At 39.8% G+C, this 13,307-nt stretch overlaps 2 protein-coding genes across 4 annotated transcripts in view; both read right to left on the bottom strand.

The window, feature by feature from the left end:
- Positions 1 to 224: 224 nt before the first annotated feature.
- LOC113991312 (cell cycle control protein 50C-like) lies at positions 225 to 10,607 on the bottom strand. The gene is made up of 7 exons (XM_027727517.2): positions 9,737 to 10,607; positions 8,801 to 8,911; positions 7,537 to 7,638; positions 6,086 to 6,176; positions 3,812 to 3,949; positions 2,617 to 2,826; positions 225 to 1,543 (listed from the first exon to the last, which is right to left on the bottom strand). The coding sequence occupies exons 1-7, from the start codon at positions 9,947 to 9,949 to the stop codon at positions 1,353 to 1,355; spliced, it is 1,056 nt and encodes a 351-aa protein (XP_027583318.2). The 5' UTR covers positions 9,950 to 10,607; the 3' UTR covers positions 225 to 1,352.
- Positions 10,608 to 10,673: 66 nt separating this feature from the next.
- CMSS1 (cms1 ribosomal small subunit homolog) overlaps positions 10,674 to 13,307 on the bottom strand; it is a 223,629-nt gene continuing 220,995 nt past the window's right edge. For all 3 annotated transcript variants that reach the window (XM_027727521.2, XM_027727520.2, XM_027727523.2), the window contains exon 10: positions 10,674 to 11,383. In XM_027727521.2, the coding sequence (XP_027583322.1) occupies positions 11,300 to 11,383 (84 nt within the window). In that variant the 3' untranslated portion in view covers positions 10,674 to 11,299. The remainder of the gene's footprint in view (positions 11,384 to 13,307) is intronic.

Raw genomic sequence — 13,307 nt, forward strand, 5'->3', positions numbered from 1 at the left:
TCAAGGCAACAGTACCTTCTGTGGCTGCAAACACCTTCACCAGAGGCCATCTGTCAAAGCTCCTCAGCCCGAGACACTTTGAAAAGCAGACGTGGGTGCTTTGACAGTGGCACAGCCCCCCCCCCTTCCCCATGCCACACTCCCTTCTCCTGCTCTAGTCTGTGATTTCTTTCTTGTTCTAATGTGAAGTTTCCTTAGGATAAAGGGAGGTAAGTCACACATAATACTTATCAAAGTGTTTTATTCCATTTGCGCTTTTGCAACAGAAAAATTGTTTTAAAAAATTTGGATGTACCACAGTGTGCTTGACCTAAATTCTTCAGTGCTGTTCCTTCATTTTGTGAGAGACTCGAAATTAACTCCTAAATATGTAAAATTTTGAACATGAAACATGAAAAATGACAAGCCTATTCATGAGCTGCAGTGTTTACTTTCTCAAAATTAAGTTGACAGGTTTTCTGGTTCTTTGTTTTCTACTGACAATAAGTCACCATTCTATGACATGTAAGATCTGTGAACTTTCACATGGAAGGGTGGGGTAGGTAGGAGTGTAATTGTGGCCTTGTAGTCATATCAGGTAGATGTTTCTGCTAAAATATTTAGAATTAAAGGAGTTTTTAATTTAAGCTTTTTATTACACCATGATTAAAAAAATTGTAAATCAGTATTTTGATGTCCTCCAGCTCTCAGTACCTAGATAAAACCAATAAATTTGGTCTAAACAAACTCTGAACTCCTAATAAATGACCTGTATTCACTCATCAATTGAATATCAAGCTCAATTCAATCATAAATTGAGTATCAATGAATGTGCTGCGCTAAATTGGTTGCTTTTTCAGGATAGCTGAAAAAGGTATATAAAGCCCAAGCCATTCAGCATATGTATGTGGCTCACAAACAGATTTTAGCAGTAAATTCTACCTGCTCAAGCATTTTGTTGGATCAAGTCCTCACTTTTTACCCATCCAAAGCTCCATTTAAGTCATAAGAAATGTTTTTTGAATTATGGGCTGAGTAAGAAACTAATATGGACCCCTACTCCTGGCCACACATTAGTACCATATTTCTTTGCCATTGCAATTCTAATCCACTATGTTATCTGTTGTTTGAAGCTCATCTCACTACAAGTTTCCTAGGAAACAAATTTAGGAGCACACACACACACTAGTAAGAATCCTGCCTCAGCTAAGTTTGGTTTGAGATGATGGAAGAGCACTGCTCCTCAGTTTGCTTACATTCACCAAACCTGATACTGAAACAGGTCCAGAGCTCAGGGGAAAGAATGAAAGGTCTGTGCGGCACATTCTTCGTTCACAGCACACCTTTGCTTTAGTTCAGAAAGCCAGGGAACCTTATTGCCTCTGAAAGTATGTTTTCTTTTTTCTGAGCTTCAGGTGGATGGCAGTTATGACAAAACCTGCCAGGGTTGCTGCTGTGCCAGAAACCACGTAGGCAATTCCCAGGAATGGGTTACTTCCTCCACTCCATACCACGGTTGAGAGAATCACGTGCTTCCTTCCCTTGAATTTGGAAACAGGGAAATCTGATAGAAGGGTGTTAAGATTTCACTAACAAAGTTTATATTATTTTCAGGAGAAGAGAAAGGAAAGGTTAAATGCTCAAAAACTTTTCCAAGGCATAAAGAGTCTGGAGGTCTGCATTTGCTGCCAAAACTCCTTTAACTGATCTGTGATGTCTCTGCTATTCTGGATCCAAAAACCCGGTAGCAGCTGGTGGTAAGAAATCCAGTTATTTTAGTTACAGTCTTCGTGTGTACCTGGAAAGACTTTCTTTTTAAAAACATTGCAAATTTCAGATTCATAATTTATATAACTGCTACTGCATTAATTTGCTTTGAAAACTTGAAAATGAGCCTTTGGGGCAGCTTATGATGACACTCCACACAGTCTCAGTGAGGATATGTGCTCACCTCTACCTAATATGTCATACCCAGAATGTTATATGATTTTATCTTTCATTTCTCTCATGGAAGCTTTCAGAATAGGCTGTGCCATATTTAAAACCATAGTTCTATCAGCTGAGAGAGAAATTTACAGTCATCCTGACATAACTCCTGCTGACAAAAGGAGTGCTTTAGTCAGCAAAGTTCCTGCTGTTGGGTGTGAGAGGGCATTTGCACCAGCACAAAAGCTCCTGTTAGTCAGCACGTGGCCCAAATCCATCAGAAAGCTCTGGTGACCCAGGCATCCCGTGCTGTTCTAAGCAGCAGGGACACCTCTGCACAGTGTGCACCCCCATAACAGAGCCCACCCATCTGATTAGGCCATTGTTATTTTCAGCTAAAACAGCATCTTCAATCATCCCTTCAGGTTCCCATTCTTCAGTTTTACTTGTGTGATGCACCTGTGTACTCTCACCAGCCGAAAGTAGCCCCCTCAGAAGTCAGAACCAAAGTCACGTGTTGCTGTTTGAGTAACAAGCCTTAACAGCCTCTGCATGGGCTAAAGAGAGTCCATCATCACTGACTGTCTCATTTTTCTTGGTGAGTCAGTTTGGGGCGTTCTGTGCAGTTTCTTTGCCAGTTTACCACAAAAGTCCTACCTGCTTCCCTCTCACTGTAACTATCTCACAGTCTTAGCTAATATGAAAGGATACTATAGGAAATCCGGAACGTGTAATTCCCTGCTGGCAGGCCATCCGCAAAGTGCCTGATCCGCCTGACACGGCGGTAAAGATTTCTGAACGTGGCAAAGGCTGACACTCGCATCCAGATGATGAAGTCATCATTGACATAACCGGTGTTCCTCTCATCTCCCTCGTCTAACAAATACACTGGCTTCTGCCAGTAAGGAGGTCTTGCTGTCCCTGATGGAAAAGAAACAAAGCAGGTAAGACACACTGTCAGTAAGAACAGTGGTTGCTGGCTAAATTCTGGGCCTACTCAAAACCAACACAGAATATGAGATATGGAAGAGACATGAGACACTGCTCAATATTCAGAAATTATATATGCTAGGTAACAGTTTTCACCCAAGCATCTCCACTCACCTCAAACATGAATGAACAGTTTAACAGTACTCAGAGGTTGCCACACATTAGAAACTTCAAGCTCAGGAAAAACAAAGTGACTTGCACAGATGAAAATACTGTTTATTCTGGATTCTTGTTGCCTCTTCAACAAGCAATGATGAGGAGCTTGCCTTCATTTTTACACATTAATTTACTCCTGCACAACCAGAGAGGCACCTTTTTGTAGCCTAATGGCATGGCCTATGATATTTAGAATCTGTCTCATGAAACTTAGTTAATTAACTCTTGCATTTTTCATCCAGCACAGCACTGCCCTGATGCACAATAGGGAGATATTAGTCCCACTTCAATACAGATCAACCATAACAAGGAAAGAGTCCTAGGAAAGAGGTGTGAAAGAACTAGTGACGAAAGCAGTCTCAGTTGTCTCACAACTGCCTAAGAATCTGCAAAGGCACAAAGGAAAGATGTGACATGCAACTCTCCTATACAGATGTTTCCAATAGGAAAAAAACCCCAAAGCAACTGCATCCTTGCTTTCCCTGGTCAGATTAAGCATTACAAGTAACGATACAGAAGGGTTAATTTCAGTCTTCCAAACCCATTTTCTTCCAATGTCTGTGGTCACTAAAAAATAAAAAGGTGATATTTTGGCTAAATGTGTCTTCTGCTCTTAGTCACCCTCTAAAGCTGCTTCTGCAACCTGCTTTGGGAGGTATTTCTCCCAAAAGGGATTTTTCTCAGAATGAGAGACACATGAGCAGCGAGGTAGGGAAGCCACTGAAAAATAAGGAATACCAGCGGAAGGAACCACTCTTACCTGCAAATGCAGAAGAGAGATTGTATGACTCAGGATTGCGAAATTTCACATTTTTATCTGTCCACCAACTGTTTCCAGTCTTCAGCAGTGGCACCTGAACCACAGATGAGTTACGATTGTAAAAAAGATCAATAGTATCTGCAGGGAATACAATAAAGCAATACCTTTGAGTAAAAGACAGCCATTCTAATTACCAGCATGACTAACAAAAAAATGTCACACTGAAGCACCTTTCAAGTGAATAGAAAACCAAAGAAGTCCTGGGAAAGGTTTCATCACGACTGTGTACAGAACAAGAGAAGAATTAGGGTTCCAGAGTTGTATAACTTCTGAAGTTTTACACTGAACGTACTCCTACAAATAACCCTATTGAAGAAACAATGCCTTGTAGGAACATGGGCACATGTATCCATCAACTCCTGTGGGATTAACTTCTTTGCAAATCACTTTCAGAGCTCTCTGGCTAGCTACAGAAGTTACTCTCCTAGTACTCCAATACTTTTCTTAGTATTCCTTCGGCAGTTGTCCTCAACTGATTGCTTTGCTATATATAACGTGTTTTCAGGGAAGAGGGGAGAGGTGAAAGCACTATCAAGGGAATACAATTAGAGCTTGTCTATCAACTTGGACACGAACACTTTCTTCAATCAAAAAATACTCAGTTAAAATTGTGCTTAACCATGCCATCCTGTTTCAGTGGGTGAAGAGTACTTGTTTTATCCATTTTCCTACTTAGATTAGTTTAACGAAAGGTAAAAATAATAGAGGTCTCATTAACATCTCTGTAAACATCTGGGTGCCAATGGGATGAAGCAGGGATAGCTGGATGATAGAGATGGGGAGGGGCTGCTTTTTAGGAGACATGAAAAACACAACTTAGCTGCATGACATCAGCAAAAACGTACCTTTTTTTTATCCTGCTACAAAACCTGTGTTCGCACTCCTTAAAGCTCAGACACACTCTACTGAAGAAGTGATCATTCCGTGTCCCACCACCTCCCCATCTGTTTGTCACCAGTTCATTAACAGGAGTTGCAATTCTTTGAGCTCTGTCTGCTTAAATGCTTGCCTTGACTGCTCCCTCGCATGCTACTTCGGGTTAAAAACCTTTCCTGTGGCAGGAACTTGGCCATCTTCCCCATTTTATAAAACAAGATCAGAGAGCAGTCAAGACAACCAGTCAAACTGCCAAAAGCAAAAGGGAAGCATCTTCTCTCACAGAAGAGGGTCAGAAATGAGCTACCAGAGGGGGGGATTCGGACATCAACTCCTTCCCCCGCACCACCAGCAGATGGAACTTTTCACCACACTATGCACTAAGGACAGATGCAAAGGCAGACACTGGGAGGATCACCCTCAGCAGGGGCTCCAGAACAGTGTGGGCTGCACGCAGGTAGCTCTGCTGGCCTAGGTCTGAGCCCAGTCCAGTAAATCAGACTTCCAGGGCAGCAGGAAGGTGCACAGGTAGATGAAAATCAAATGGATCTAAAAGTTACTGAATGCAGCTGGCCTTCACAAGTCTTCTGCTGCGGGTGGCTCAGCTGGCTGAAAACAGCCGCTGCCCTGCCAAAACCTGCTGTGTGCAACAGGTTAAAAAAAAGGATGTTGGGGCAGGGGGGCAGAGATTGGCAGACAAAAAAGATGGAGTAGGGGAGAAAAGTCTGTAAAGGTTTTTTGTCTCCTTTCTTTCCAAATAAATACATTCTGAAATCTCCTAAACTCATAGGCAGGTTATGCCCACTAGGTTACTTAAAAGAAGATCATACATGGGATCAAATTAAAACTGTGTACGCTTCCAGTTTTCAAAGACCAAAAAGGAAAACACATAGATCCAAAGGTCCAAACCAATTTGGAGAACGTGTCACCTCCTTCTAAGCACACCATGTGGGAAGGCACAATCTGTGCTTTCCCATCACTGTAAAGAATGTACTTTTTAGAAAGGAAGTACACTAAATCTGTTGTATCATTGTTCCTTATTTCAACAGGGACTCAATTCCTCAGTCCTGCTATACATTCACATTGAAGAGGGCCTTAAAAAAATGAAAAATCTCCCTCAGTTTCAAAACAAGGGGAAAGTTACTAAACAGTAGGAAGCGGAGCCCCATATTCACCAGTCTCCACCAAACAACACCTTTTGTGGGAGAAAGACAGAGACCTTGCAACATCGGACTAGTAATGGAATCATTTCAAGTATGGGGTAATGGAACACTCATGGGGTAATGGAATAGTTTCAAGTGGAAATTACTAAGGTGGGTGTGGAAGGTAGGTACATACCATTGAACATGCTGTTGGCAATAGCCCCGCACGGCGCTATGGGGGTCCCATTTTTGTAGGTTGTGAAGGGTGCACAGTAGCTCCTCTGAATCTGCATTCAAGGTCACAGAACAATCAGGCACAGACCTGGAGTTTTGTTTTAATTTGCTGCTGTCCTGCCCCATTCCTTCTTCTGAAAAGCCATTGAAAAATTAAGCCTCCAGTACCTTCTGGTCACATTAGAGAAACATCCGAATGAATGAGTCTGTAGTTGAGGAACACTTTCCATATCATGGCACGTAAAACTTAAGGTCTTCATCAAGTTCTGTTGTGGACTTGCAAGCTCCAGACTACAAAAACAGATTTGGGGATCTGCTATTGTAACACGGCTACAGCTGAAAATGTTCCAGGGAAGCCTTGGCTTATCATAGAACATTTTATTTTTCCTTCTTTTCAATTTTGACCTGGACTGCTTTAGTGCTGGAGAACACTAGACATAGTTAGCCACATTACTGCAGTTCAACATGGAAAAATCTTGATGCATGAACTGAAAAATAAAGGTCCACCTTGAATTTATCACATCTCTCCTATCCTAGTTCATGGGAAACTACAAATCTTCAGGTTTAAACATGGAAACATTTTCAAGTAACTCCAATGAGCTGTGTATCTGATTGGCACAAAAGCCAAAAGCAGTTGCATATGGATGCAAACAAACAAGCTGACAGGACACTTAGAGAAGCAAATGTATGAGGAACATGTCTTGAACATTACAAGAAGCATTTTATAGAAACAACAGATTATTATGGCACAACCATCATATATACTGAAAGGACAGCATGTGGATTGTGTGTATATTAAGAAATGCTACTTTTAAGCCAAAGAAAATATGGTTTAGATTTGTAAGTAAAAAAACCTGAATGCCATGATTGTGTTCTCCAATTTCCTTATGCAGGTCTGCTGCAGGCAATGCTGTCTAGCTCCCTCTTTAGAGCTCTAAATTGTGTACTTAGAATGCTACATAAACACTTATTTCATCATAAACCTTTTCCTCCTCCTTGTCCACTTCCAAAGCCAGATGGTAAAATGAAAGACTTAGAATAACTAACCCTATAATAAAAGCACAGCTTAAAACATTTCTGGCTAAGAAGACTGAAAACACGAGAAGGAGAAGCTTTCTGTAAATTTATTTGAAAAAGACAATGTATTTTTGAGTAGCACTCCTACAAGGTGCAGGTTTGAGAACTGCAACACTGGACTGACAGCTTTTATTTATCCCTTCAATCTTCCTCCCTTATTAATTTATTAGCTCTAATGACCGTAGCAATCATACAAGCAGAGACCAAACACTAAAAATCTGTACTTTATCATTCCCTAGAGCCATCTAGACACACTTAACAGTTATGCCTAGTTAGCTCTCCATATGGTAAAAGATGCACCTGCTGGTGACCTCATAACATAAAAAGAAAACTTACATTTACATTTCGACCCAACAATTGTGCATCACTTCTGGAGATCATGTATCGACGATGGTTTTGATAGAAGTTTTGCAGACCATAGTACATAAAAACATCACCCTAGAATGCAAAGACAAATCCCTTCAATAAGGTGAGTTCATGAACACAATGAGAAATCCTACTACTTGCTAAAAAAGAGAGGGGAAGAGAGTACTCAATTTGTATTTAAGTGTTGGTAACTACACTCTAAGCAATTCAGCAGACACAGGCTAGAATCTAGTCTTTACCCTAACTGAAAGTTTAAGTATTTTGGCACAAAATTAAACATACTTTAAATTACCAAACGAAACCTAAAATAAAAATGCCTGATAATTATTTTACTCAAGGTGGCATGGCTGGCCATGAACTTGGCCAATGAATAACTTCACAGAGACAGACACTCATTTTCACAAAAGAAGGTGCACAAAAACCTTCAAATTAAATGGAGAATGCTAGGCAGGCAACTCAAGCATGAAAGATAATTATTCAACTATAAAAAAATCCCATTTTTCAGTTAAACTAACTTCTCATGGCAAACATCACTGTAATCTGAAGAATTACAAAGTATTTTAACAGCCTCTTCAATACTGAAGAATCCGAAAGTGACTTTATAATTTAAATTGCATTATAATTTTAAGGGAGCATTTATGCAACACTAAGTATAAGATCTCTTTGGTGGAACATGAAGCATTTGAACAGTCTCAACAACGTGACCTGGTAGTTTAGGACAGGAAATGAAGGATACTTTTTCCAAATGAAACTGCAGAATCACATTGCTAGACTTGAGTTATTTCAAGGACCTCGGGGATTAACAGCATAACCCTTGTAAAAAAGACTACAGGGGTTTACTTATGTAAAGTGGTCAGAGCTTCAGATTTCCTTCTCAAGAGCTTAGCAGCACAGTAACAAGTAACCCCAGACCAAGGGCAAGGGTTTGCTACTGACTCAGAGGGAGATACAGAGAGACGTCACCTCCATAATCAAATATAATTTTCTTCATCCCCGTCTTCTCCTTGGACATCTCCCAAATAAGGACAGAGGTAGTCTGGTCTTGATTATTTTTAACAAATCCAAAATGATTAATGAAGGCAAAAGCATGAAATTTTAAGTATTTCATGCTTTGAAGAAGTACAAAAAAATTTAGTCAATAGCTTTACAGAACAGAATTAGTGTATTTTATCATACAGGGATATAAGTAACAGGTGGTACTAAGCAAATTCAGTTGTTTCTTGCATCTACTTACCAATATATCTTCCTTCAGCGTGAAATTAACAGAACAATGGCATTCCTTATTCCAGTTGGAGGAATTTTCACGGAATTTTGAACAGTCTGAGCATTTATCTGAATAATCTATCTGGCAGAAGTGAACAAGTAGAGATATTATAATAAAGGACATGCGCATAAGAAAAGGTTTTAGCTCCAAGACTTCTCAGAGCAGTTTTCTTCTAAGTGACTCCACACTGCCAAAAACATTGTTAAAAACGAAGAGGCAGAGAATGAGGACTTGGCCTCAATGAACATTCACAAAATTTATCCCCAGTTTAAAGCTGTTTTAGAGCCTTCTGATGACTGTTGCAGAACCTTCCCATCTGCTCCTCGGCAAAGGAGTGCTGAGTGAAGAACACTTCTGCACCTTCTGCACTTCTGGCTGATCAAGTAATGCCTGACAAATCTCCATGTGCATCATGGCCCACCCCTGTTGAACAGCCTGGATGTAGTGCTGAGTGTTGGCTCCAACCAGGAGTCTATTAACAACACCACAGGTCTAAAAAACCTTTCCTCCAGGAGGGATTTAAACATTAGGACTCCCTGTATTTTAAGATTTTGCCCAGGGAAACGTATATTCTTCTAGTACCAAACACTATCAAAGGGATTTGTTTCTTTCTCTTCCAAATCCCAGGAAATAATGGCAACATTTCAGAGATTACCAGCCAGTAGCAGTAATCATCACCCATATTTCAGACATTACCACCCAGTTAACCACCCAGTGCTTGGGTTTTATTGATGACTGACAATCTCTGCAGATTTTCACAGGAATACTAGCTGTTGGACGTATGTCCAGGGCGCGAAGCCATTGCTACCATCTTTATTCAGAAGCAAAAATTCAAAGCCTTTTCCCTCCAAACCTAGCCCAGTTTCTATCTTACAGAATATCTAAGAACACCACCCCCAAACCAACCTGGATTTCTCTGACGCTGTTTGCAGACAGTATAAGGCAGACTCCCACAGTAAGGCAGAATGCGCCCGTGAGGAAGAAGCTGGAGAGCACAGTCACAATATTAAGCTGGGGCTTCCAAGCTGGCAGCCTCTGCTGTTTGAATGCACTGTTATCTGGACATCTGGAAGGACGCGCTTCTTCTTCTTGTGAAGGAAAATTTGTCTTGTTTTTCATTTTCTTCTTGGTGAGAGGAAGGAATAATATACTTGTGCTGGAGAGTGTTTAAGCTGAGATACTGTCTTTATTGTTGGGAGACTGTATTGTTTGTTCAAACTGCATTATGGACAGGAATTACTTATTAACTACATTTCTCTCTTCCTTGTTTTCTGTATTGTGCCTGGATCCCCATGATCAGCTTGTACCAATCATATGATTGTGTACTTTGATCAGGGTGTCCAGTTCATGCCTCCTGGAAAAGCTTAAATATATTTTTCCTGCCCCACAGCTCTTGTTATGATGTAGGATTTGTTATGTCTTACTCATTTGCAGGGATACTGTCAGCTATACTGGAATTTCTGTGTAATGTCAGATGCATTATTTCTTCTCCCTTCACTTCCATAGCTGCTCAGCTAACAGGCAAGGCATACAACGAAAGGAGTTCTATTCCAAATGCACTGGATTCCATTGGGGAGGACTGCAGGAACTGAGACAGCACTGGACAGAAAACATTGCTTTGAAGACCAAATCAATTTTCTTAACCTATTACATTCATTGCTATTGGCTGAGATGCAATTAAAGGTTGTAAAAAGGTTATGGGTCCTTTATCACTCATTTTCAAAATATCTGATTTGGATCAATGGCTTTCCAAGATACTGATGATTTGATCACCGCTATTCACCTTGTTCTCTGAAAAAGAATCCATCCATTCCCTACTATCCACAATGACAGAAGAAACACCCAGAGTTCATCTCCTTTTAATTTCAGTGGACAAACAGAAGAATATTTTTGGCACATTTCAACAGTTTAACCAGAATAAAATCTTGATATAATATACAGATAATTTATCATGTAAAAGCAAAAAAAAAAAGAGCATTTGGCCAGCTCTGGTACAGGTAGGTGAAAAATACCTTTTTGACCTGTTACTGAAATTCGTACAACTTTTGCAAGGACCCTCGAGGGCAAGAACTAGATTACCACTCTCATGAGAGAAATACATGTCTCCTTTGGGAAAGCAGAAGAGAACAGAAAATTGAGCTGTACAAAGACTTGCACACTCAGGTTTTCTCATCTTTGAAGTCTTAATAGTGACATATAGTACTAAATCTAGCAGGTGAAAGCAATAATGTAATTCTAATTTCAGTATGACATTGTTCCTGCAATAAAAATCACACTAGAACTACAAACAAAACGTCTCTTTTATTACGAAAAGAAAACTCAGAAAAAGTTGTAATGTGCATTCTTGCTGTCTTGACAGATGTCTGAAAAGTCAAAACTCTTGATTTCATCACCTGTTTATCACTTGCCAATTGCAGACAGGATAATAGTAAAATGCAGCTGCAAATTACTTCCTTGTTGGTAAACTCATTAAAAAAGTCCCAGCTTCACAGACCCCTCTCTGCACAGCTTTATAATACTCATCTCCAGTAGGTCAATTGTTTCTTTCTTTATCTGAAGAAAACAAAGCCAAAGAAAGCATAAAAAGTTACTGAGTATTTATTTTTTCAGATATCTTACTACAGGACTAGGAATTAAAAAAATTCCCATACAAGGTCCTCTAGAATGCTCCCATTTTCTAAAACATCTAGCATTTGCTCTACAACCCTGAAGTACAATTACAGCTCCTGAAGTCCCAAATAACATGGCTACAGAAAAGCTGTCACTGGTAAGCAGTTAAAGCATGCCATAGCAAAATGTCCATCCTGGGCTGGAAAATCCCTATAGGGCTTTACAGAGTAACAACTGGGATCAAGCAGATGAAAGGCAGTACCACTGGCACAGCGTTGTCTGTGTTTGAGACACCTGAATGAAAGTGAGCCTGAAGGTCAGGTCTGTATGTGCTGCATGCAAAGGACTTTGGCTTATAACACAGATATGGCTGTAGCTTATTGCTTATCTCAAGATAAAAGACAAATGTATTACAGAGTAAATATAGACTACATATTTCAAAGGGAACACAAGATTCTTTATCATCATGGTTAGTCCAGAGTTCCCTTATAGCACCCTCTTCCCACTTAGAAATAACTTATTTGAAGTTTTCTCTCGGGATTATACCCTTCTATGTCTCCACTTTGCACAGGAACAAATGATGTAAGGAAGCCTCACCAATCCCTATTCCACACTGGTTGTGCTACATTAAGGTATAAACAGTTGTCTTTCTTTCACAAACCTTTTCCATTTCTCACAATCCTTTTTACTTTCATGAAGCCTGAAACTTCAACCTTCCATATTTTCAAACTTACTGAAGGCTCAGTCTGTGTATTGTTTGCAGACAATACAATATTGATTTTTGTTGAAAAAAACTCCACTTGAATCTTATGAACAAGTAATTTGAGGAGTTGAGGTAGCTCTGTATTGCCATCAACCTCTGTACATAAAATCTTTCAAAGCAGGAAGCTCGTCCTTTGGTCAGATCAAAAAGTATACTATCAATTTTTATTTAGACCTTTATGCTTTACTATAACTCCAGTGTGCCAAGACAAAGTCTGATAAACTCATTCATCCCTCCTGTGGTTTCTTTGAGAGCTTTCTTTTTATCTCCTTCTCTCCATTGTCTGGGATGAACGAAGCAGGAGACACAAACAGAGAATAAAAAAATCCAACAGTATTAACTAATGAGATATTGAGGTGACTCACAGAGCAGTGGATCAGGGCACTATCCATTATGTGGACGTGATGGGATACAGAACTGTCGTGTGGAAAGATTCACGTGTTTTTAAAATCATGTATTTATCAGAATATACCACTGTGTACATAATTCTCTGGGTGAGTACAAAACCAGCAAATAGAATGGACAGGTGCTTCCAGCTGGTTTTGCTTTCTGGTGTAATTACAATGAAATTCAGGAATGTGGCACCTTAAATATGCAAAGAATTTATTAACAATTGAGGTTTGCACTGAAAATAGGCCAGTATGCTTAGTTTCTAATTTTAAGTATACAATTTTTCCTTTACAACTAACACTGGATGAAAGAACTTAGTACATCAAACCGCCAGTTCTCTCAATTATGCTTCTGGTACTATATTTCCTCTCTGAGAAGACTTATCCATAGCATGTATCCGACAATTTTTATACAATTAGAAAAGCTAAGACTGTATTCCATACTTCAAGTCTACAAGTTGATACAACATCCCATTGGTTTCTATGTGGTGTTAAGATGCCTTATCAACATTATTTGCATATCTTTCATTGCTGACATTCCTCATAGGTAACTTTCAGGAATCTGCCCGAGGTCTGCAGTGGGAAAAATTGCTGCAAGATACTCCACTTAGACAGCTCAAAATGTCAAAAATCTTTCTGTATGTTGTGTTACCTGAGCCAAGTGCAGGTTTGAAGATTTTTCTGTAATTACATATTCACTGGTTTGTAATCACAC

Source organism: Pipra filicauda, unplaced genomic scaffold (assembly GCF_003945595.2).
Source record: "Pipra filicauda isolate LSUMZ 115617 unplaced genomic scaffold, ASM394559v2 scaffold64_size3178608_pilon, whole genome shotgun sequence".
NCBI classification, from domain to species: domain Eukaryota; kingdom Metazoa; phylum Chordata; class Aves; order Passeriformes; family Pipridae; genus Pipra; species Pipra filicauda.